Below are 25,567 nucleotides of genomic sequence, written 5' to 3' on the forward strand. Positions count from 1 at the left end.
GGTTATGATGTATTGGCACCGCAAAGATGTAAAGACGAAAATATAATTTCACATAATTGATGTCACACACAAATAGACTTTTAAAAAAAGTACCGCAGAGTACCGCTTCGAAAATCTCGCTACATGTCACTAATTCATTGCACTACAAGATCCAACAGTCATTTTTTGCGACTTTTTGCGACTTTGGATGTAGCAGCCAAACATCAACCCGCGCCGGACCGGTGCTCGGCGTCAAACGCGCCGGGCCGGGAGGTGTTGATTGAACACTCCACTTCTAACTCGGCTCTTGGGCCACATAGCGACACGTAGTAAGTGGCACTCGAAAGAGCGCCCGAAATTCCAGATGGAGTAATTAGTCATTTCTAGGTCAGGTCAAAGGTCACGTCACCAGAGGTCATCAAAGGTAAAATGTTGCATATATCAACATTTCTCGAAAACCTCGGGGACCAATAGAACTACATCGTCGCGGAAAAGTGCATTCAATTGCTCTTTTAGCGGTCTTTCTGAAATAAGCCCTCAGATTTGGCTTAACCCTCGCCCCTAGTGGTGTTTTTCCAGCCGCGAACGTATAGAAGGGGTCCGTTGGACCCCCCCCCGCCGTTTCGCCCCTGATCGAGCTAGAGCTTCGCGGAAAAGACGAGCGTGTTGCCCGTGACAAGAGGAAGCTGATAGTACCCAATTGTAAGGTCCTTAAATCACGTCTCATGCAACATGACCTGATGTTCCTTTACGGTGTGTTTCACGGCCACATTGACTGTCCTCAGCTGCTACATCAGTTTCAGCTGTCGACACCTGTCAGACGCAACAGGTCCCACGTCCGTGAAGTTAGCGTCGTATTCCGCGACGGATTCAGCGTCGAGTCCGAATTTCAACTAAACCCAACCTATCCGATGCAGTTTGGGACGCTGATTCCGAATATCGTATTCATTTCAAATTTCAAGGTCATCTTCAAGGTCAAATCACGGATTGAAATTGAGACCCCGATTTTTCCTACACCGATCGTCCGATCCGATTTCTGAAGGTCGCATTCGAAAGCTAGGGTCAGAATCTCGAATTCCCTAATATATACCTTATTAAAAATATTTGACCTTCAAGGTCAAATCACGGATTGAAATTTTGAGTCCCCCTATTTTTTCTACAACGATCGTCCGATCCAATTTCTGATGGTCGCATTCGATAGCTAGGGTCAAAATCTCGAGTTCCCTAATATATACCTTATTAAAAATATTTGACCTTAAAGGTCAAATCACGGATTGAAATTTTGAGTCCCCCTATTTTTTCTACACCGATCGTCCGATCCAATTTCTGATGGTCGCAATCGATAGCTAGGGTCAGAAACTCGAGTTCCCTAATATATACCTTATTAGAAATATTTGACCTTAAAGGTCAAATCACGGATTGAATTTTTGAGTCCCCCAATTTTTTCAACACCGATCGTCCGATCCGATTTCTGATGGTCGCATTCTATAGCTAGGGTCAGAATCTCGAGTTCCCTAATATATACCTTATTAAAAATATTTGACCTTAAAGGTCAAATCACGGATTGAAATTTTGAGTCCCCCTATTTTTTCTACACCGATCGTCCGATCCAATTTCTGATGGTCGCAATCGATAGCTAGGGTCAGAAACTCGAGTTCCCTTATATATACCTTATTAAAAATATTTGACCTTAAAGGTCAAATCACGGATTGAATTTTTTTGACCTTAAAGGTCAAATCACGGATTGAAATTTTGAGTCCCCCTATTTTTTCTACACCGATCGTCCGATCCAATTTCTGATGGTCGCAATCGATAGCTAGGGTCAGAAACTCGAGTTCCCTATTATATACCTTATTAAAAATATTTGACCTTAAAGGTCAAATCACGGATTGAATTTTTGAGTCCCCCAATTTTTTCAACACCGATCGTCCGATCCGATTTCTGATGGTCGCATTCGATAGCTAGGGTCAGAATCTCGAGTTCCCTAATATATACCTTATTAAAAATATTTGACCTTAACCCGGCACCGCCTGGGCTATTTCCGTACCCACATCAGCCTGGGGGGGGGGGTCGGATCCGACCCCCCCCCTGTTATCTCGAGAACCAATGGTCGTATCGAGCCCCGCGAGGCGGCGTTCGAAAGGTCTCTACGAGACCTTCCCAAAGCACTCTTAGGATTTTAAGATTGAGGTCAACTTTCGGGTCAAGGTCAGGTCAAAGGTCAAATTCAGGGGTTTTGCATGATTAGGCTTACGGACAGCGGAATCGATAGCTGCTGCTCGAAACTCACCACAAATGACCTCAAAGACATAGTGAAGGTACCATGTGCGTATAGGGGTCATACTAAGTACGGGTCAAGGTCAGGTCAGGTCACGAAAGGTCACGGTTTTCACTTTCTGCTACATGGGCGTGCGACACATGTTTTATGGCTTATTTTTCACGCCAAATCCGATGGTAATGGTTATATGTGACCCCAAGTCACTGTGCTGGTGATAAGTGTGCATTGAAAGCATAAAAAATCGTTTATACCATACATAACTAAACGAGGGCTAAGAAAAAAAGTCAATTTTTAAACTTTTTATTTTTGACATAAAAATGCACTTTTCTAGACGAGCTTTGTCCCAGGAATCTAGTTTTCACATGCGATGTTCAGAAGTGCCTCTAATTCGCGAAAATGCTTATGACGTCACCATGCCCTATGCATGTTGGAGTTATTTTTTACAATTTGGGGGTCAAAAATCAAGATAGAAAGTTGAAATTTGGGACATCTAATGTTCTAATAGAGCTCTATAACATATATTCCGGTTTTTTGGAAATTCTCAAAATTTTGGATTTTATAAGCTGTTTTCCAAAAAATTTAGTTTTTTGAATTTTTAGGGGTGAAAAACGCATTTTATGGACAATCCGAGATAGCCATTTTAAAGAACTCGTTGAGCTGCGTCTTTTCATGTCCTTAATTTGCAATTTGCTTAAAACCTCGATTTTTGGCGATTTTTTTAAACATTTACCATTTTTTGACTGAGAACGCCATGTAGTTACATCACTAAAATCGGTATATCTCAGAAATTTTTGAATTTTTTTTTCTTAAAAATTGCACAGGAGACGTCAAATTGATGGGGGAGAAGGTATGCGAAGTTTCAAGTTGATAGCGCAAGCGGTTCATGAGTTATTCAAGAAAAACGGAGGGGGGGGGGGTCGGATCCGACCCCCCCCCCCAGGCGGTCGCGGGTTAAAGGTCAAATCACGGATATTCAACCTTAAAGGTCAAATCACGGATTGAAATTTTGAGTCCCCCGATTTTTTCTACACCGATCGTCCGATCCAATTTCTGATGGTCGCATTCGATAGCTAGGGTCAAAATCTCGAGTTCCCTAATATATACCTTATTAAAAATATTTGACCTTAAAGGTCAAATCACGGATTGAAATTTTGAGTCCCCCTATTTTTTCTACACCGATCGTCCGATCCAATTTCTGATGGTCGCAATCGATAGCTAGGGTCAGAAACTCGAGTTCCCTAATATATACCTTATTAAAAATATTTGACCTTCAAGGTCAAATCACGGATTGAAATTTTGAGTCCCCCTATTTTTTCTACACCGATCGTCCGATCCAATTTCTGATGGTCGCATTCGATAGCTAGGGTCAAAATCTCGAGTTCCCTTATATATACCTTATTAAAAATATTTGACCTTCAAGGTCAAATCACGGATTGAAATTTTGAGTCCCCTATTTTTTATACACCGATCGTCCGATCCGATTTCTGATGGTCGCATTCTATAGCTAGGGTCAGAATCTCGAGTTCCCTAATATATACCTTATTAAAAATATTTGACCTTAAAGGTCAAATCACGGATATTCAACCTTAAAGGTCAAATAACGGATTGAAATTTTGAGTCCCCCGATTTTTTCTACACCGATCGTCTGATCCAATTTCTGATGGTCGCATTCGATAGCTAGGGTCAAAATCTCGAGTTCCCTAATATATACCTTATTAAAAATATTTGACCTTAAAGGTCAAATCACGGATTGAAATTTTGAGTCCCCCTATTTTTTCTACACCGATCGTCCGATCCAATTTCTGATGGTCGCAATCGATAGCTAGGGTCAGAAACTCGAGTTCCCTAATATAAACCTTATTAAAAATATTTGACCTTAAAGGTCAAATCACGGATTGAATTTTTGAGTCCCCCAATTTTTTCAACACCGATCGTCCGATCCGATTTCTGATGGTCGCATTCGATAGCTAGGGTCAGAATCTCGAGTTCCCTAATATATACCTTATTAAAAATATTTGACCTTAAAGGTCAAATCACGGATATTCAACCTTCAAGGTCAAATCACGGATTGAAATTTTGAGTCCCCCTATTTTTTCTACACCGATCGTCCGATCCAATTTCTGATGGTCGCATTCGATAGCTAGGGTCAAAATCTCGAGTTCCCTAATATATACCTTATTAAAAATATTTGACCTTAAAGGTCAAATCACGGATTGAAGTTTTGAGTCCCCCTATTTTTTCTACACCGATCGTCCGATCCAATTTCTGATGGTCGCAATCGATAGCTAGGGTCAGAAACTCGAGTTCCCTAATATATACCTTATTAAAAATATTTGACCTTAAAGGGACCCTCCCACCTTAACATTAGTTTTGAGTTGAGATAGCCAAGTTTGCGGCCAGGCTCAGAAACCACCATTTATCTTGGTCGCAACCCCCGCAGCTTTATGGTGTTCAAGAAATTCCTTCCCTTTACTTGCAGGGTGGGACCAGCGTGGTCCCTATCTCTTAACCATTACGGGAATCTGATGACGTCATCAGGCTTTCGAACGTCCGTTAAATGTTTGACTAAAACGTTTTGTACCACGCGGTGGTATATGCTGCTTTGCGCGCAACAAATGCCGCACTTTCAAATAAAGTCGCTAGGAACAGCGGAGATCCCAAAAAGTAAACAAAAGTAAAAGTCTAATATCTTGAAAACCGGTGAATATTTTTCGATGAAATTTGGTAGATATTCGTTTTTGCTCTTTCTGAACCGAGCGACATCACTTTCATGCCAATTCATTAACTTTTTTGAAGGTGGGAGGGTCCCTTTAAAGGTCAAATCACGGAATGAATTTTTGAGACCTCCAAGTTTATCAACACCGATCGTCCGATCCGATTTCTGATGGTCGCATTCTATAGCTAGGGTCAGAATCTCGAGTTCCCTAATATATACCTTATTAAAAATATTTGACCTTAAAGGTCAAATCACGGATTGAAATTTTGAGTCCCCCTATTTTTTCTACACCGATCGTCCGATCCAATTTCTGATGGTCGCATTCGATAGCTAGGGTCAAAATCTCGAGTTCCCTAATATATACCTTATTAAAAATATTTGACCTTAAAGGTCAAATCACGGATTGAAATTTTGAGTTCCCTATTTTTTCTACACCGATCGTCCGATCCAATTTCTGATGGTCGCAATCGATAGCTAGGGTCAGAAACTCGAGTTCCCTATTATATACCTTATTAGAAATATTTGACCTTAAAGGTCAAATCACGGAATGAATTTTTGAGTCCCCCAATTTTTTCAACACCGATCGTCCGATCCGATTTCTGATGGTCGCATTCTATAGCTAGGGTCAGAATCTCGAGTTCCCTAAAATATACCTTATTAAAAATATTTGACCTTAAAGGTCAAATCATGGATTGAAATTTTGAGTCCCCTATTTTTTCTACACCGATCGTCCGATCCGATTTCTGATGGTCGCATTCTATAGCTAGGGTCAGAATCTCGAGTTCCCTAATATATACCTTATTAAAAATATTTGACCTTAAAGGTCAAATCACGGATATTCAACCTTAAAGGTCAAATCACGGATTGAAATTTTGAGTCCCCCGATTTTTTTCTACACCGATCGTCTGATCCAATTTCTGATGGTCGCATTCGATAGCTAGGGTCAAAATCTCGAGTTCCCTAATATATACCTTATTAAAAATATTTGACCTTAAAGGTCAAATCACGGATTGAAATTTTGAGTCCCCCTATTTTTTCTACACCGATCGTCCGATCCAATTTCTGATGGTCGCAATCGATAGCTAGGGTCAGAAACTCGAGTTCCCTAATATAAACCTTATTAAAAATATTTGACCTTAAAGGTCAAATCACGGATTGAATTTTTGAGTCCCCCAATTTTTTCAACACCGATCGTCCGATCCGATTTCTGATGGTCGCATTCGATAGCTAGGGTCAGAATCTCGAGTTCCCTAATATATACCTTATTAAAAATATTTGACCTTAAAGGTCAAATCACGGATATTCAACCTTCAAGGTCAAATCACGGATTGAAATTTTGAGTCCCCCTATTTTTTCTACACCGATCGTCCGATCCAATTTCTGATGGTCGCATTCGATAGCTAGGGTCAAAATCTCGAGTTCCCTAATATATACCTTATTAAAAATATTTGACCTTAAAGGTCAAATCACGGATTGAAGTTTTGAGTCCCCCTATTTTTTCTACACCGATCGTCCGATCCAATTTCTGATGGTCGCAATCGATAGCTAGGGTCAAAAACTCGAGTTCCCTAATATATACCTTATTAAAAATATTTGACCTTAAAGGTCAAATCACGGAATGAATTTTTGAGTCCCCCAATTTTATCAACACCGATCGTCCGATCCGATTTCTGATGGTCGCATTCTATAGCTAGGGTCAGAATCTCGAGTTCCCTAATATATACCTTATTAAAAATATTTGACCTTAAAGGTCAAATCACGGATTGAAATTTTGAGTCCCCCTATTTTTTCTACACCGATCGTCCGATCCAATTTCTGATGGTCGCATTCGATAGCTAGGGTCAAAATCTCGAGTTCCCTAATATATACCTTATTAAAAATATTTGACCTTAAAGGTCAAATCACGGATTGAAGTTTTGAGTCCCCCTATTTTTTCTACACCGATCGTCCGATCCAATTTCTGATGGTCGCAATCGATAGCTAGGGTCAGAAACTCGAGTTCCCTATTATATACCTTATTAAAAATATTTGACCTTAAAGGTCAAATCACGGAATGAATTTTTGAGTCCCCCAATTTTTTTCAACACCGATCGTCCGATCCGATTTCTGATGGTCGCATTCTATAGCTAGGGTCAGAATCTCGAGTTCCCTTATATATACCTTATTAAAAATATTTGACCTTAAAGGTCAAATCACGGATTGAAATTTTGAGTCCCCTATTTTTTCTACACCGATCGTCCGATCCAATTCCTGATGGTCGCAATCGATAGCTAGGGTCAGAAACTCGAGTTCCCTAATATATACCTTATTAAAAATATTTGACCTTAAAGGTCAAATCACGGATTGAATTTTTGAGTCCCCCAATTTTTTCAACACCGATCGTCCGATCCGATTTCTGATGGTCGCATTCTATAGCTAGGGTCAGAATCTCGAGTTCCCTATTATATACCTTATTAAAAATATTTGACCTTAAAGGTCAAATCACGGATATTCAACCTTAAAGGTCAAATCACGGATTGAAATTTTGAGTCCCACGATTTTTTCTACACTGATCGTCCGATCCAATTTCTGATGGTCGCATTCGATAGCTAGGGTCAAAATCTCGAGTTCCCTAATATATACCTTATTAAAAATATTTGACCTTAAAGGTCAAATCACGGATTGAAATTTTGAGTCCCCCTATTTTTTCTACACCGATCGTCCGATCCAATTTCTGATGGTCGCAATCGATAGCTAGGGTCAGAAACTCGAGTTCCCTAATATATACCTTATTAAAAATATTTGACCTTATTATATACCTTTTTAAAAATATTTGACCTTAAAGGTCAAATATTTTTAATAAGGTATATATTAGGGAACTCGAGTTTCTGACCCTAGCTATCGATTGCGACCATCAGAAATTGGATCGCACGATCGGTGTAGAAAAAATAGGGGGACTCAAAATTTCAATCCGTGATTTGACCTTTAAGGTCAAATATTTTTAATAAGGTATATATTAGGGAACTCGAGATTCTGACCCTAGCTATCGAATGCGACCATCAGAAGTCGGATCGGACGATCGGTGTTGAAAAAATTGGGGGACTCAAAAATTCAATCCGTGATTTGACCTTTAAGGTCAAATATTTTTAATAAGGTATATATTAGGGAACTCGAGATTTTGACCCTAGCTATAGAATGCGACCATCAGAAATCGGATCGGACGATCGGTGTTGAAAAAATTGGGGGACTCAAAAATTCAATCCGTGATTTGACCTTTAAGGTCAAATATTTTTAATAAGGTATATATTAGGGAACTCGAGTTTCTGACCCTAGCTATCGATTGCGACCATCAGAAATTGGATCGGACGATCGGTGTAGAAAAAATAGGGGGACTCAAAATTTCAATCCGTGATTTGACCTTTAAGGTCAAATATTTTTAATAAGGTATATATTAGGGAACTCGAGATTTTGACCCTAGCTATCGAATGCGACCATCAGAAATTGGATCGGACGATCAGTGTAGAAAAAATCGTGGGACTCAAAATTTCAATCCGTGATTTGACCTTTAAGGTTGAATATCCGTGATTTGACCTTTAAGGTCAAATATTTTTAATAAGGTATATATTAGGGAACTCGAGTTTCTGACCCTAGCTATCGATTGCGACCATCAGAAATTGGATCGCACGATCGGTGTAGAAAAAATCGGGGGACTCAAAATTTCAATCCGTGATTTGACCTTTAAGGTCAAATATTTTTAATAAGGTATATATTAGGGAACTCGAGATTTTGACCCTAGCGATGGAATGCTACCATCAGAAATTGGATCGGACGATCGGTGTAGAAAAAATCGGGGGACTCAAAATTTCAATCCGTGATTTGACCTTTAAGGTTGAATATCCGTGATTTGACCTTTAAGGTCAAATATTTTTAATAAGGTATATATTAGGGAACTCGAGATTCTGACCCTAGCTATAGAATGCGACCATCAGAAATCGGATCGGACGATCGGTGTTGAAAAAATTGGGGGACTCAAAAATTCAATCCGTGATTTGACCTTTAAGGTCAAATATTTTTAATAAGGTATATATAAGGGAACTCGAGTTTCTGACCCTAGCTATCGATTGCGACCATCAGAAATTGGATCGGACGATCGGTGTAGAAAAAATAGGGGGACTCAACATTTCAATCCGTGATTTGACCTTTAAGGTCAAATATTTTTAATAAGGTATATATAAGGGAACTCGAGATTCTGACCCTAGCTATTGAATGCGACCATCAGAAATCGGATCGGACGATCGGTGTTGAAAAAATTGGGGGACTCAAAAATTCAATCCGTGATTTGACCTTTAAGGTCAAATATTTTTAATAAGGTATATAATAGGGAACTCGAGTTTCTGACCCTAGCTATCGATTGCGACCATCAGAAATTGGATCGGACGATCGGTGTAGAAAAAATAGGGGGACTCAAAATTTCAATCCGTGATTTGACCTTTAAGGTCAAATATTTTTAATAAGGTATATATTAGGGAACTCGAGATTTTGACCCTAGCTATCGAATGCGTCCATCAGAAATTGGATCGGACGATCGGTGTAGAAAAAATCGGGGGACTCAAAATTTCAATCCGTGATTTGACCTTTAAGGTTGAATATCCGTGATTTGACCTTTAAGGTCAAATATTTTAATAAGGTATATATTAGGGAACTCGAGATTCTGACCCTAGCTATAGAATGCGACCATCAGAAATCGGATCGGACGATCGGTGTTGAAAAAATTGGGGGACTCAAAAATTCAATCCGTGATTTGACCTTTAAGGTCAAATATTTTTAATAAGGTATATATTAGGGAACTCGAGTTTCTGACCCTAGCTATCGATTGCGACCATCAGAAATTGGATCGGACGATCGGTGTAGAAAAAATAGGGGGACTCAAAATTTCAATCCGTGATTTGACCTTTAAGGTCAAATATTTTTAATAAGGTATATATTAGGGAACTCGAGATTTTGACCCTAGCTATCGAATGCGACCATCAGAAATTGGATCGGACGATCGGTGTAGAAAAAATCGGGGGACTCAAAATTTCAATCCGTGATTTGACCTTTAAGGTTGAATATCCGTGATTTGACCTTTAAGGTCAAATATTTTTAATAAGGTATATATTAGGGAACTCGAGATTCTGACCCTAGCTTTAGAATGCGACCATCAGAAATCGGATCGGACGATCGGTGTTGAAAAAATTGGGGGACTCAAAAATTCAATCCGTGATTTGACCTTTAAGGTCAAATATTTTTAATAAGGTATATATTAGGGAACTCGAGTTTCTGACCCTAGCTATCGATTGCGACCATCAGAAATTGGATCGGACGATCGGTGTAGAAAAAATAGGGGGACTCAAAATTTCAATCCGTGATTTGACCTTTAAGGTCAAATATTTTTAATAAGGTATATATTAGGGAACTCGAGATTTTGACCCTAGCTATCGAATGCGACCATCAGAAATTGGATCGGACGATCGGTGTAGAAAAAATAGGGGGACTCAAAATTTCAATCCGTGATTTGACCTTGAAGGTCAAATATTTTTAATAAGGTATATATTAGGGAATTCGAGATTCTGACCCTAGCTTTCGAATGCGACCTTCAGAAATCGGATCGGACGATCGGTGTAGGAAAAATCGGGGTCTCAATTTCAATCCGTGATTTGACCTTGAAGATGACCTTGAAATTTGAAATGAATACGATATTCGGAATCAGCGTCCCAAACTGCATCGGATAGGTTGGGCGTAGTTGAAATTCGGACTCGACGCTGAATCCGTCGCGGAATACGACGCTAACTTCACGGACGTACAGGTCCCCAGCTCTTTGGCATGTGCCGTTTGCTCGAGTGGCAACGATAAAAAACAATACCTTCTGCCGTATCCCATCGAGGTGCAATGAGCTTTTAAGAGACAACACATCTCTAGACTTCTTTTATTCTCCGATATCAGTGTACAAGGCCTCTGCAAGGCTCCATGCTGCACGAGCTGGCTCTTATTGAGCTTTTGTCCGTCCGAAGGGTTGCGTGTATTTATATAGATTTATCTTAGGCATGACTTCACCTGTAACCGGGTTTTATCTGTACCTGTTGGTGATGAGCAAATAAACATAAACATAAACATAAACATAGGCTAATGCGAGCCGACATACGCTGAATCGCGATTCCGGCCAAACATGGTCTCGAAAGAAGGTCACAGGTCAAAGATCATTAAGGTCAGGGTCATGAAATTTTCAGGTTAGCTGTAAAAGTGGTTATCGCGAGGGTACTGAAAGTTTCGTTGCGATCGGCCGCTTTTTACGCGAATTACTCGCGAAAAAACCAAGGGTTCCGTTCGAAGATTCAGGCCCTGTCGCGCTAGAATGGCATATCGGCCCACTGTGCAGTGGCTGGAAATGGGTACAGAGGTTCAGTCAGCGACAGCCGGACAGTGCGTCATGTGCCCATGATTCAACTCAATTCCCACCAGCAGCGACCGTCGATAGGCATGAGATTTAACTAAAAGGCAAACCTGCCGAATAGTGCTATTCATATTTGCAGAAACTCACATACAATACGGCATGAAGACACGAACAGCCACAACTTTCGTTTAGGCATATCCAAGACAAATTGGAAATTGGATCTACACTATATAGGCTATAGATTCTGAACAGGAGAGTCGTGTTTTACTAGCTCGCCACCTGCGAGAAAACACCCATAAAAGCAAAACGGTGACGAAACACGGAACAAAGTCATCAAAGCACGCCACTGATCCGTGTCAAATTTCCCATCAATAGCCGCACACACAGCGACCACACGCTGTTCATCTCTTTCGCACTGTTTGGGACCGGCGGGCAGGCGAGCGGAGAAAGGAACCGTCCAAACATGATGGATCCATCCGCGGCCCGAGTGGCGCTCTCCAGACTAACTCGGCGCGCCCGTCCGCACACTTTCCTGGCGGACAACAGAACCGAGCCGTCACTGGCCTGACGCACGTCACAATCGGAGAAAAGCGTGCGAACCAATTGGCCAATTTCGTCACTGGACCGTGGCTCCGAGTTATTCCCGGTGAAAACAGCGGCAGATGGTAGAGTACCGACGGCTTTCCGTTGTTTTCATAATTTTCAACGGTAATCGCCAGTTCTGGGAGCATCTGTTTGGACGGCTCACGCTTACACTGTCTTCGCTCGCGTAATAAGAACATCGTTTGTGGTAGCCATGTTGTAAAACTTCAGGGAGGGAAACGCTTGGTAATTACGCCAGGCCAGTTGTTTACATTTACATAGGCACAACGTTTGTAGCTTTCAATCAAGGTATAAGAGGACTGTTCCTTTTCAAATAGCCGCTGAATATTAGAGCGATTCAGACCAGGGATATCGTAGGAGACAGACAACACAAAGCAGCCTTTAGCAGCATCGGTCAGACGCTGACGCCCTATACAACACCAGGTGCCTAGCCGCCCGACCCAGCCCGGGTCACCCACTCAGCATTCCAAATCGGCAACTCATGAGTCATGATTATAGTCCGCGTCTGCTCACCGCGCCGACCGGGGGATGACCATTTACCACGGCGGCTGACCGGCCGCGACCTGTGCCCGCTCGCTGACCGTGGCCGGGCCGACCCAGATGCGCCGGCCCCGCCGGGTCGGCCGCACCGGCACCGGCACTGGGTCGGGAACGACTGCCTCGTTCCCAGTCTGAGCACGCCGGCCAACAAGGGCGTGCGAACGACCCGCCCTATGACCCGACCTGGGCCGCCGCTCACACCTGTGCCGGCCGAGTTGCCGACATTGCGGGTATAGGCGGGTAACTGCCGATCGGCGTGGGGTGACCCGTGGGTGTGACACAGTTGAAGTACATACAGCGGCCGAGGGGCATTGGGTACGAACATCAACTAACTCTCTAGACCCGGCGTCACAAGCACTGCTACCTGCTAAGAAGGTAGGTAGGTAATAGGTATGAGTATCTCTTGAGACTTGAACCCTGGCATTCACACGAGGGAGAAAACGATAGGAGGCCGGGCTAGGGATGGAGACCAGCTCTTCTGACCTTTAATCGTCCGTTGACCGTTGGTCTGGCGTGGGTCCAATTACCTTTCTCTCTCCCTCTCTCCTCTATCTCGTACGGCATGCAAACAATGGTCCAAATGTCAAAGTGGTTCCTCACCGGCCGGACAGCCGGCTAACACGCGACGTTTTAATTGCCTGGATTGCCGCTCCGCTTCCTGAGGAATCTCCGGCCACAAAATACCGTGCCGTCATCGTCGCTAAGCCATCTGTTGTGTAGATCAATCGCTCCAAATGGCTCCGGTTTGGGAAGTTCTCACATCGACAGAAAACGGTAAAAACGCTGTGACGACAGCGCCCCAACACGCCAGGCTGGGCCGGTGGGAGGCGGTGGAGGCCGGCCCTCCCCAGATGACCGGCACAGACGTGAACTGCAGGGATAAGGTGATGAGTTCAGAAGCGGTACGAGAAAAAGCAGCTACGTGACCGTCATAATCCACCTGACAGTTGAATGACATCGCAACAGGTCATGATCTGTGGTGGAGCGGCATATTCAATCCAGTCATGGAGCATTGGACAACCACGCCGTCTTGCCAATGGGGCCATCCAGTCTCTTATCAAGAAGCTGCCGAGCTACCCACGTGCGACATACTCCGTCCCCATGCCGCCATACCACCATACCATACCGCCACATCCCCGCCTTCGTCATACCCGCCGCCGCGGAAGTCGCCGCCGCCACCGGTGCCGCCCTTCCGCCGCCGCCGCCCGACAGCCGCGTAACCGTCCCGTTCCCATCGGTCCGCTAGCGTTTGACAAACGATCCACACCTGTTGACAGTGGGAAGCGGCGCGGTCCCGGCGTCCGCCGATAGTCCCGCCCCAGACGCATCAGACAGATGTAACAGTCTGACGCAGACTGGAAAATAACAGTCTGAGGAGCTATGCCTGCAGACTGAAAGTCAGTGGTCTCTGCTTTCTGATCGGAAAGGACAGCCTGCAGCCTGCATCATCCGGCTTTAATGGCTTGAGTGAACATGATCGTTGGCTCCTCAATTTGCAAACAATGGAATGAGCCTGAGCTTTAGAGGATTGATACGGAATGACCCTCGTTGCCGGTTTGTTCATTTAACAGGGACTGAGATCGATAGAACATGATGATCGGTTGACAATGTCTCCTCGTATGTCACAAATGACCTCATCATACAATCTCCAGACAGCAAGACTTGAATATCATGACAGACTGACTGTCCAGTGGCTATTTAAGTCAGCCAGCTGCCCCTGCAGTCTGATCGTTGTGCAGGCTGAGCAGCTCATCTCTGCGGGCCGGCGGCCACACGCAGCCGGCGGCACATTCCAGTCGAGCTCAGCCCATCTCTCTACCGCTCCCGAGGAGCTCCGGCGGGCCCCGAGGGCCGGGTACATCCGGCACCGCAGGGTAGCCAGAGCATCGCGGCCACAACAGACGGGCAGCTCTGCAAAAACCGGCGGCCCGCCGGCCAGCGCCCAAGGCCACAGCTGATCCGCCGTGCACGGGCGCCGGGTTCAGACCGCCCCGAGTGGCAACCGGTGGCCAGGCAGCGCAGCTAATCCGTTAATAGTCACGTAGTCCGAAGAAGGGGGCGGCATGGCGAAAAAACCGGCCGGGCGGCGGCACGAAGGGATGACGGAACGTCCAGAGGTGGCGGCGCCGAGCGCTGTCTGCGGCCGACGGGCGGACCGGAGCGGCACGCAACAGCGACAGGTGGACATAGAGGGAGAGGGAGAGGGAGAGGGAGAGGGAGAGGGAGAGGGAGAGGGAGAGGGAGAGGGAGAGGGAGAGGGAGAGGGAGAGGGAGAGGGAGAGGGAGAGGGAGAGAGGAGACAGAGGGAGAAAAGACCGGAGACAAACAAACACCGGCAAATGATCACGAAACTGACCACGCATGATGCAAAAACCAAATCACCGGCAATAAGAAGTCCCACTTCTGCTCGACCCTTGGACCCCACTGCTTTCCCCCGACCGGAGAAATTGCATTCGCACACGCGCGCCGGCCGAACGCGCATCAGAATTCGGCGGGCGACCCGCGCCATGGAAACGGTGGCCGATGTCTGACCGGTCGCGGTTGCCACGTGCCAGACAGCGCGACAGCGAGAGCGCTGCGGCACACTTGTGGCTGCAGGGCCACTCCGCCAGCCGGGACAGCTCTCGCCGCTCGCAGGAGGCACGCATATCGATGGCATTCCTCCGCAGGCTCCCTTCGAAAAACGGCCACTTTCCCGCTCCATGGGGCGACGGCAGCCGGCGCTGGAACGGGGTCAGGTACCGGCGGCGCGGGTCAGCGCTGCGGCGGCCGGCAGCGGCGCACTGCATACAAAACAGGCGCGGCCAAGTGGCACACGGCGGCCGCGGCGGAGCAGAGATGCACCTGTGAGTATCAGACCCACCACTTGCGCTCGGGAATCAGTGACAGCTCTGTGAGGGGATGATTGACCGGCAGCTGGTAGCCGTCATCGCTCCTCGGCATGCGTCAGCACTCAGCAATATCGCGCGGCCGTCAGAAAAAGCTAGGATCCGTCAGGCTCTGTCGGTAATCACTAGCAGCATCCACCGCCGTAAACATTCTGCCAGCAGTCAGCAGTAGCCAGCAGCTGTCAGAAGCAGCCGCATCATCGCTGACAAAGCCGATCGGGCTCATCAGCCTCCGGCCGCAGCCTCCGCACGCATCTGCTCGTCGCCAGGAGCCGCACACAGCACGCACGGTCCGCAGGTGACCCAGTGAACGTGGCGGTCGGCCGGCGACCCCGACCGGGCGCGGCGAGTGACGGTGCACCCTGCAGACAGCGCACCGCTGCGCCGGCACCGCTGGCCGGCCGCCGGGCCGGGTCGCCGCCCGACACACATACCGGCCTGATATGATAATTGATTCACCACTTGCGCTCTGAGACAGAGTGAGGCGGGTTAAGGCAGGTATAACAGGAATCTTGGGTACAACCATACGATCGAGCAGCTCATAGTGCGTCGGGTCAGTTTCTCGCCCGAGTATTCGAGCTCCGTCGAATCGAGGTCACCCATCAGCGCTCCCAGACGCCAATTATCTCAAATAATATCGAGATGCCATCGGGCGTTTTCATGTGAAGAGTTATGCGGCCGGGTCGTGCGGAACCGTTCGGCGGCCACTTTGTGATGGGCGTGTCGGCGCCGGGAGCTCGCTCCAAGCCGGATCGGCCCCAGGCAGCGCGGCGGCAGCGTGACATCAGCGACCAATCAGTGAGATCGCTCTCCAATCAGCCGCACAACCGCAGGAAATCGACCGGCCCGGCCAGGCGCGGCCGGCGCAGCGGCGCTCCGCACCTCCCAGGCCCCGGGCGCCGCTCCGAGCCGCCTGGGCAGCCCGGGAGCACCCCGAACCGCTAGGAGTCGCTCAGGCTGCTGCCCTCTCCGGTCTAGCCACCCGATCCGCCGTATCCGAGCGACGCCCACCCACCATAGCGATGACGGCACTCTGACCGCTGCGACACCCAGCCGTGACCGGTGCGCCGTGACTCGTGAGTCGACAAAACTCGTGAGTCGCGGTCACGGGCCGACACTTATGTCCGAGTGTCGTGGCCTAAACGGATCGCCGACTCGCGGACCAAAGGACCCCGGATCAGACCGAGCGACAGGGCAGACGATGGTGTCGCCAAGGAGAGAGCGAGTGACTGCGGACCCCGTGAGCCAATGGCGACTGATTGTGTCCATAGTTTCGTGGATTGGCTAGAGTGGCGGCAATGTGGACACTCTGTGAAACGATGACACCAACAAAGCACGCGACATACAGCAACGAGCGGCGCCAACGATGGATGGCATGCGAGCACTCATGGAACTGGTAGTGAAGAGAGGCAAATGCTCACGCCACGTCAGCGTGCTCTGTGCAGCAGCCGCGGTGACGAAGGCGACGAAGATCGATCTACAGGCGGAGCAATAGCCACCGATGGGCCGCCGTCCACCCATGGTTGACGGCGGATGACTGAGGGCCTGATCAGGGCGATACAGGGCGATGGGACCGGACAGGGCGATGGGCGATGGGTGAGCGGGCCGCCGCGCTCTGACGCTAATGGTGTCGGTGCGCGCGGCTGTGGGGACCGCCGCCGGGCCCGTTCGACAGTGACTGATGCCGTGCGCCGTCCCGGGAGAGCGAGATACCGCCCGTCGCTCGGCCGCCGGAGTCGGGGTCAGCCGGCCGTCCAGGGTCAATGACACCGCCACCCAGCCGCGACTGCAGGGTGTCGAGTGTATGCCCAACGACCGAGTCATCGCATAGTCCGGGAATGACGAGGCAACCGACTCATGAGCCGCGCCCAAGGCATCATAGAACTATCTATCCCGTTCGTTTCTAGAGATGGAGAGGGATAGAGAGAGAGAGAGAGAGAGAGAGAGAGAGAGAGAGAGAGAGAGAGAGAGAGAGAGAGAGAGAGAGAGAGAGAGAGAGAGAGAGAGAGAGAGAGAGAGAGGGAGAGAGAGAGAGAAGAGGGGGGAAGAGTGAAGGAAGAGCGCGGAAAGTCCACAGGAAGTGGAGGCACGCGTCGGTGAGGCAGCAGCGAGTGCGCACTCAACCCAGCAGTCTACCGACACCGAGGCTGGTTAGACGGTGATTTATCGGTCCGTGCGTAGCCATGAGCCTGTGACGGTGCAATACGCGCGCAGTCGAGATTTTTAACATCCACCGCAGTCCCCCACTGCTACAAATCGTTTCATAGAACGCTATGGATTTTGGGTTCCTAATGCAGTCTGGAGGAGGATGCAGGACTGATCTGTGTTTTCAATGGCTACTGTGAGCCGATAATATACCCTGAGCCGATCAGGGCTCAGTCTGTGCCCATTTTCAGATGGCATAATCTAGCCGGCTGCCGCTGGTTTCAGGCAAGTCAAATATGGTCACTGGATATCCGCGCTGGCGCAGCAACAAGCCGCGATATTCCTCAAATCACCCGCCTGGCTGGTGCTTGGTAGCATCTTGTGGTTGACAATTTCCATGTAATGACCTATTTGGTGTCATGTGCACAATGACCTCTGCTCGCTGACCTTCACCTCCCGTTGCCGGACACAAACCCTCCCCAGCGACCTCCCCGTGCCGACCTTCTCATGGTGACCTCAGCAGCCTCAGCAGTCCGGGTCAACGTCACGGTCGTATACCGAGCAACCCGTTACAAACGCGGCGGCACGCTGCTGAGGTGGGCGCCCGTTCCGCTTGGATGACCCGGCGCGGCGCGGCCCCACCCTGCTCCGTGCAGACGACCGCGGTGAGTGGGATCAGAGTCCCGGACCGCCGACCGTGGTCATCGGTGGATACAGGGCGCGGATACCGGCGGATACAGGGTGCGGATACCGGCGGACATAGGATACCGACACCGGCGGGCACAGGATACGGACACCGGCGGGTTGATGGATTCATGATGCTAGAGTACAAAGCAACAGTCAACTGACGAGGTGTGGTCCCTCAGCCTGTGTCTGAGTCAGGGACAGTGAACCAATTCCTCACCTGCCCGTGCATTACCATGGCTCTCAAAAGCTCTGGAGGGCTCACCCAGAGCCCTCCGCTCTTCCCGCGCCGTCTCCCGCGGCTCGGCGCCTCTCGCGCCGCCGCCGAGACCCGGTTCACGGCCAGTATGGTAATGAGAGAGCGTAATTCACGACTGGAATGCCTCCGTTCGGTCGCTGTGACTGCCCCGGGAGAGAGACGCCGGTCCATATGCAGCGGCGCCGGCTATGCAGCACGTAATTACCCAGTCACCTGTTTTGGCGAGGCCCGACACGGAGTGTTTTATTGCCGGTCGATCCGGTGGGTACGGAGAACCAAGCCGGCCCGGCGCCAGAGGTCGGGTCAGGCCGCGGTGCGCCAGGTGTGCTGACGGTGACGCCATGGCCGGCGGTGTGCGGAGGTGGAGCGGGGGCGGCGGGGAGCCGGCCAGACGCATTTCACCCAGATGACGACATGCCGCCGCCGCCGTCGGCCGAGGTCACAGCTGTTGTGGTCGTCTCGCGTCGAGACGCAACGCTCCATTTTTCTAGTCGTGCTCTGCCGTGCACAGTACCGAGACACATTCCCTTCCTCCGCCAGCAGCCGCGGCGATTCATTATACAACAGCAGCCGTTGAATGTGTTATCTCCGTCGCGCTGTTACCTCTGGTGCTGACACTCAATCCCCGTCACCTTCCAACTTTCCCCTGTCCCCATCCATTCCCGCTGCCGTCCTCAGCGTACCCCCCATGGTCCGACCATCGCCTTCTGAGGAACGGGCGCCCGCCACGGTCGGTCCCATACCGAGGTCCCGACCTCGACGTCCTCCCTCTCACACCGCGGCGCCGCTCGGCCGGCGCGGGGCGGGTCCATGTTTGGCCACCTGGGCTGTGACAGCCGGCCTGTTGTCCCCTCGCTCCGACGGGGCGTGTCTCCTGTGTCAGGCACACAGCGCACGGCACCCGGCTCACGGACCGCCGCGCACGACACACACAGCGTACAACTCACGCACACCTGTGTGACGAGTGTGCCCGCCCACCTCCGTACCTCGCCGCCCGCCCGTCCGTCCCTGTTTTGCCAGCGGCCCGTGCAGCTGGCGCAGACGCGCCCTGGCGAAACGTCGCGGCAGACGCGCCCGGCGCCGTGGTTTCGACACGGGTGCCGACACGGCCGCCGAGCAAAAACAGCGGAGAGGGCCGCTCTCCGCCCGGGACGCCCCGCTGCGAGCCGCCGCCGCCCCCGCGCCGGCCCACACGGCCCACACCAGCCTCGGCCGCCCCCGCTCTCCCCTCCGCAGTCTACGGCTAGCACTCTCAGTCACAGACCTTACCAAAGAGGCTTCTATGGATGCATGGCGGTGCTAGACAGACACACCGAAAGAGTCATCTTGCAAAATATTCAAGTGCTACTAGGTAACGCTTACGACTCTCTCGCATGGCCGTTCAACGACCCAGCGCACTTTGCTCAACGACATAACATCCAAGGAGATGGTTTTGACGAATTGTGATGAAGTCGTGACGTGGCTCGGTGGCGACGTGACGAGACGCGTCGGTACCGTGACGACTGGCGCGGTGACTGGCGTGTGGGCAGAGCCAGGACGACAGCCAAGCGCCGTAACAGCGCCGCTGCCAACACCTGCTCCAACACAGCGCAGACGGAGCGGAGAGAAGCCCCTCGAGGCGCATCTCCGAAACAAAGGAGAGACCGGAAGAGGCGAGAGAAGAGATAAGGCGGCAGAGGGAAGGAGATAATGCAGTGCGGGCACAGGATGCGGGTCTGGTGATGGTCGATGGTGAAACGACCGGACGCAAGAGGGGCTTGTTGTGAATTGATTGGTTCATGATCTGAAGGCAAGGCACCGGCCATTCTCCATAGTGCATAGAGCGATACAGGTCGAAGTTGTGTATCTTTTGAATTCCTCGACCTTCAAGGCATCTTCCCACACCGCCCCTTCTGTATTTCGCCCTGTTTGTCTCCCATGGCCGCCCCTCGCGAGCGCCGGGGGCTGAGGGACCACCAGCGCCGCTGCGCCGCCGGGCAGCGCCCAGCTGTCCCGCCCCGGTGGCGTGTGAACCTCCAGCCGGCGACTCCCACTCGTCAGCCGCCGCGATCGGCCGCCAAATTGGGCCTCAAGGTCCCCGGCGAACCCGACCGTCCGCCCTGTGCCGTGCCGCCGAGCCGAGCGGGGGAGGGAGCCGGTCCGGTGCCCGGTCGGTCCGCGCCGTCTGGGGCCGCCGGCGCCGCGGGGACGAGGGAGCTGGGGTGGCTGGTACGGCAAACTGCTGGAGGTGGTACCCTGAGGCTATTGGTATTAGCGATAAAAGTCGGTGGTATTTCCGGACTAGACACACCCGATCGCCTCCACTCCGTCGCTACCGCTGTCTTCACGGGCCCTCCTGTAAAGTCAGCTCGTCAGTTGGCGGCCCGCCGAGGCGTGGCGAACGAGGTCGCGCTTCACGGCGCGCTGCGGCCGGCCGAGGCGTTGAACCGCGCTCAGGCGGCCGACGAACAATGCGCACGTGCCCTCAGCCGTGATGGCTCGATTAAATGGCCACGCACGGGGTCGGGAGGTGTGGAAAACGTCCCGCAGCTCGATGCAGCTCGGGTCGGGGCAGACAGTCGTGAGTGCACGCAGAGTAAAAGTGACCGGTGAGAAAGTGGAAGGTTATAGCCTGCGGTGTATCACGTCTTTGCCAGCCCCGCTTACTTTGATGTGCTTTACGTCAGCAGTAATCGGGTGAGCGTTGAAGGTAGGAGAGACGAGCCCAGTTCATACATTGAGTTGAGATTTGGCTACAGGTGCGGCGCATCATTGAGAACAGATGCCTCAATTCTCAGCCCACAACAATGGCTCAAGGCCATGGCGCAGTCATCTGGCGACCCGACAGTCCCTCGATAGGAAAAATGAGCTGATTTTAAAAGCTTAGCCGAAAATAAGGCGAGCTATGCGGAATGCGCGAGGCGTGGGTTCACCTTTGTTTACCTGTTATTTCCAGCCGAATTTCCCTTTCACCGGAATGTCGTTAATCCGCTTCTAATGCTTTTTACGGTTATATCTCTATTCCAGAGTTCTCCAGCAAAGCTCTCTATCCTCGTTTTATCCCGTCTCTCCGTTCCGTGACATTCCGCCGTTATCTCCTCTCGCGGTCTCTTCCCCTCTGTCTGTTCCCGTGTTCCGCGGTACCCATTTCACACTCCATCGCTCCGGCCATCTGATTGGTCCGTCACGGCGCCCCCGGCTGTCGGCTTTTTGTCCCTTTACCGGCCTGCGGACCCTGTCCGAGGGACCGTCACGGACCGCCGGACCGACACACGGGGACCACACGTGGACCATCACCGCTAGACCGGCCGGTGACCGCGTTCGGACCGGACCCTATGTAGCACGGACCGCAGTCAGGTCGGTCCGCGGTAACATTAGGTCCAGCAGAGACCGCACTGGGAAGCTGTTGACTGCTCCGACCAGCCAGCCAAATTACGATGCGCCGCGCCGGCCGGCCGACTTACCGGCCAAATGTAGGTGCTCGGCCGCCGGCCTGTCTCGGCGCCGACCGCGTAACTAATGGGGCACGGTGGGGCACCATTAACTTACAGAGGGTCGGCGCCCGCCCCTCCCCATCCATCAGCACCCCACCCGGCCGGAATGTCGGGGCTTTCCGCGGCGCCGTCAGAGTCTGAACTCGAGGAGCGCACGGGTCCAGTTCCACTCCGGCGGTACGCCCCCCCCCCCCACTCCCCCGTACCCCATCCACCGCATCCCTGGTGGTCCCCGCCCGGCCATTACTGAGGTCATAGGAACCAATCTTCACCTGCCCTCTGCCCTTGTCTGACCTCAGCTCTCATCAACCGTTTCCAATCGGCACCCCATTTTCCCTTCCCCTCTCTCCCACCCCCCTCTCTCTCTCTCTCTCTCACCTGACCCCCCGTCCCCACCACCCCACACCATCGGAGCTCGGTACAGTCGGTAGCTTAGGGAGCCGCCGTCTGCCGCGCCGGCCGTGCATGGTAAACAGTGCAGCGTGGTCGGCCGAGCGGCGGGTGAACGGCCTACCAATGGCCGTGCCGCCGGCAGCCCGAGAGGAGCGCCCGGTGGACCGGGAGCCGGAGCTGGGCGACCCAGCCGGCCACTGACCAGCGCCCAGCACCACGCTCAGCACCCAACGCTGAGCTCCTCTGAGCGGTCAGCGCCGCGGTCAGCAACTCAGCGGCGCCCAGCATCCCCGACGGTGGCAGTGATTGGAACGTCGTCGGCTGTGCCCTCGCCGTGAGCGGCGGAGGCTAGACGGCGCGCGGCGTGACGGTGTCGGGTATCGGTATGATCGGGCCGCGCTGGGGCGGGGCAGGTAGGGAAAAGCCGGGTCCGTTCAGGCCAGTCGGCTGATCAGGGAGGGGGAGGGGAGGGGAGGGAGGGACAGGGCGGGTTCGGAGCTCCCAGCGAGACACCGCCGCCCAAGGCGCTCCGGAGATGCTCTCGATCTTCGCCAGCTGAAGAATCTGGCCAGGTGGGATAGAGCGAGAGAGGAGGAAGAGAGGAGAGAGGAGGAAAAGACCGGAGCGCGCTGGTTGGAGGGGCGTGTCTTGAGACCGGCGGCCGATACAATAACAACGTAAGAAAGGAGAGATAAACAGAGGGAGATGAAGAGAGTGAGGGAGAGAGGCGCGAAGAAAGCGGGCGACTTGTAGGAAACGATGGATGTGGAGAGGCCGCTTTCTAAGCCCTCCTATGGAGCATGTGAAATAGAGTGGCTTAGAAAGGCGGCGATGAGGATTTGAATAATCCGGAGATCCAGAATGACAAGTGGCGTGAGGTCATTAATCATTCTGTTGTTTCCACCAAAGTATCGCGTCTCACAACAGACGTCAGGGCTGGCGACTGGAGGAGACAAGGTATCACCTCGACCGACCCAGCGACCTTTCGGCACGCCACAGGCCACGCGGACACCGCTGGCACGATAGCATCGCCTCCGTCCGGCCGGTTAGGCGGCACGAGGAAGAAATTCGCCACCGCGACGGTGTTAATCCCCAGGCGACATTATCTCACCGACTTAGCTAGGAACAACGGTCTGGGCGGCTGGCGGCCATTTCCGGACCGGCCCCGCACGGGCGGCCAGCACTGTTCCGCTTTCTTCTGCACACCGGCCCACATAGGGCAGATGCCGACAGGGCGCCCGGCGTGCATACACTCACAGCGCTGATTGCAGCCCGGGGCGGGTCCCGACTGCGCGAGATGGCGTCATTATCGGAGCAACGGCGGCCGGCCGGCGGCGTCCCGAGCTCGTTAGAGTGTCTATCTCGGCTCCCTGAGCTGTCAATCACGTACGGCAATCGAGGGATAACGGGTCGATAAAACCAACGCACCGGAATGCATGGGAGCCGGACAACGCGCCGGCAGGAGCGCTGCACTCCGGGCGAGCGCTGTCTGGCCATTTAGATGATAATGGGTTCTGGCGGCGGCGGACAGGGGTGGGGAGCGGGGCCGGATAGTCAGCTGTAGCCTGTAGGGGCAGCTAACTGCGCCCAGCGACCGAGAACAGCAGACACATCGCGTGCTGACGGCCTGTTAATATGCAATTTACGGTCAGATTGCGTGCGATAGTCGGCACTCACCCTCTGAGTTGAACCCGAGCGAGCCGTGCTGCCAAGGAGTGCTGCGCTGGCCCGACGGAGTGCCCGGAGTGCCGGCGGGAGTGCCCGGGGTCGCCGGGAGGGTCGGAGAGGTGGGTGAGGGCCGCTCGGCCGGCCGGGCACTCGACGTCAGCGGACCCTGGGGGAGACAGAAGGCGCGGGTCAGAAATGGGGCATCGACCAGACGGTACCGATCAAACGTGAAAACATATGAAAATACGAGTAGACCCGACAAACGAAACACACGTCTTTCATTCACTCATTCATTCATTCGTTCATATATTCTTTAATACATTCATTCATTCATTCACCCATTCATTCATCCATCAATCAATGCCCGGACGGCCCTAGAACCCATCATTCTGTGTCATCCATCCGAGTGTGAACTGACACCTCGTTGTGACGTTTGTGCTACAGCCTGTCGTCGCAAACAAACACAGCTGCAAAACCATTCGAAAAAACAATGAACACAATCGACAATAACATCTGAGCCACAACAAGCTAGCATCAATCATTTCATTCTGATAGATCAGCGGTCAGCATCCCATTTCGGCTCGTCGGAAAATTTGGCAAACGCAAGACGACAGGCTGCACGCACAGTGCACACTAACGGACCTGCCTGTTCCACCAAACCAGATTTTGGAGTCGCTTCGAAAGGTCACCACTCCGCATAGTACACGTGTGCCTACCAATCACCGACAATCTGACCTGGCAAAACTTGTCCTCTAGTCTCGCCGGGCACTGCAGGAACGGATTTTATCGCTGGGAGAGCCAGAATTCAAGCCAACTCGCAGTCGGTTTGAAGCGTGTTCTAAACCAGCTCACAGCTGACTAAAAGTTAACTCGGGGTTGGGTCACATAGGACAGAATGCGAGGATACTGGGACGAAATATTGTGGAAGAGTAGATCGCCATTGGTGAGTCGTAGGACGGACCGGCCGACATGCCACGGTCCGACAGACGATCAGATGACAGCCAGACAGTAGGGAGTGGGATGGGTGCAGGGTGAGCGGGACCGCAAACAACTCGGGCCGGATACGGCAGACATTCACTGCCGACCACCTCAGGCTTCCTCTGCAGCTGGGAGAACCACCGTGCTTCGTCGGTCTACGGCGGCTGCAGAGGAGGAGGAGAGAGGGGGCTGCTGAGGAGGGGGAGAGGGGAGAGGGGCGCCGGCGGAGCGTGACAAAACTGGTCGGGCGTCGGATGACTGGTCAGGAGACGCCGCCCCGCGCCGGCCCGTCCCAGTCCGAGATGCAAAGGCGCCGGTGGTTCAACAACCGGTGGTAACCAGCCAGTGACCGATGCAACGTGTGCATCGTCATCAGGCGACTGTCACAGCCAGCATTCCATACGACCGAAACGCATCAGTGCACATGGTGTTTTGTGTTTTGCAAATGGTATTTTGTCCTTTGCACATGGTAGGCATTCATGACTGGTGTCAGTGCATGCGAACCCGGTCGACATTGCCATTTGCCGCTCGCAGCACACCTCCCGTGCCACAGT

The 25,567-nt window shown here is 51.4% G+C and overlaps 1 protein-coding gene across 1 annotated transcript in view; it reads right to left on the reverse strand.

Annotated features, from left to right (window-relative positions):
- The window catches only part of LOC122391410, a 50,418-nt gene that overhangs the window by 8,910 nt on the left and 15,941 nt on the right, over positions 1-25,567 (reverse strand). The window contains exon 2 of the mRNA XM_043385283.1: positions 24,045-24,201. Coding sequence (XP_043241218.1) covers positions 24,045-24,201 — 157 coding nt within the window. The remainder of the gene's footprint in view (positions 1-24,044; positions 24,202-25,567) is intronic.

Source organism: Amphibalanus amphitrite, unplaced genomic scaffold (assembly GCF_019059575.1).
Source record: "Amphibalanus amphitrite isolate SeventyFive unplaced genomic scaffold, NRLGWU_Aamphi_draft 000436F_arrow, whole genome shotgun sequence".
Lineage (NCBI taxonomy): Eukaryota > Metazoa > Arthropoda > Thecostraca > Balanomorpha > Balanidae > Amphibalanus > Amphibalanus amphitrite.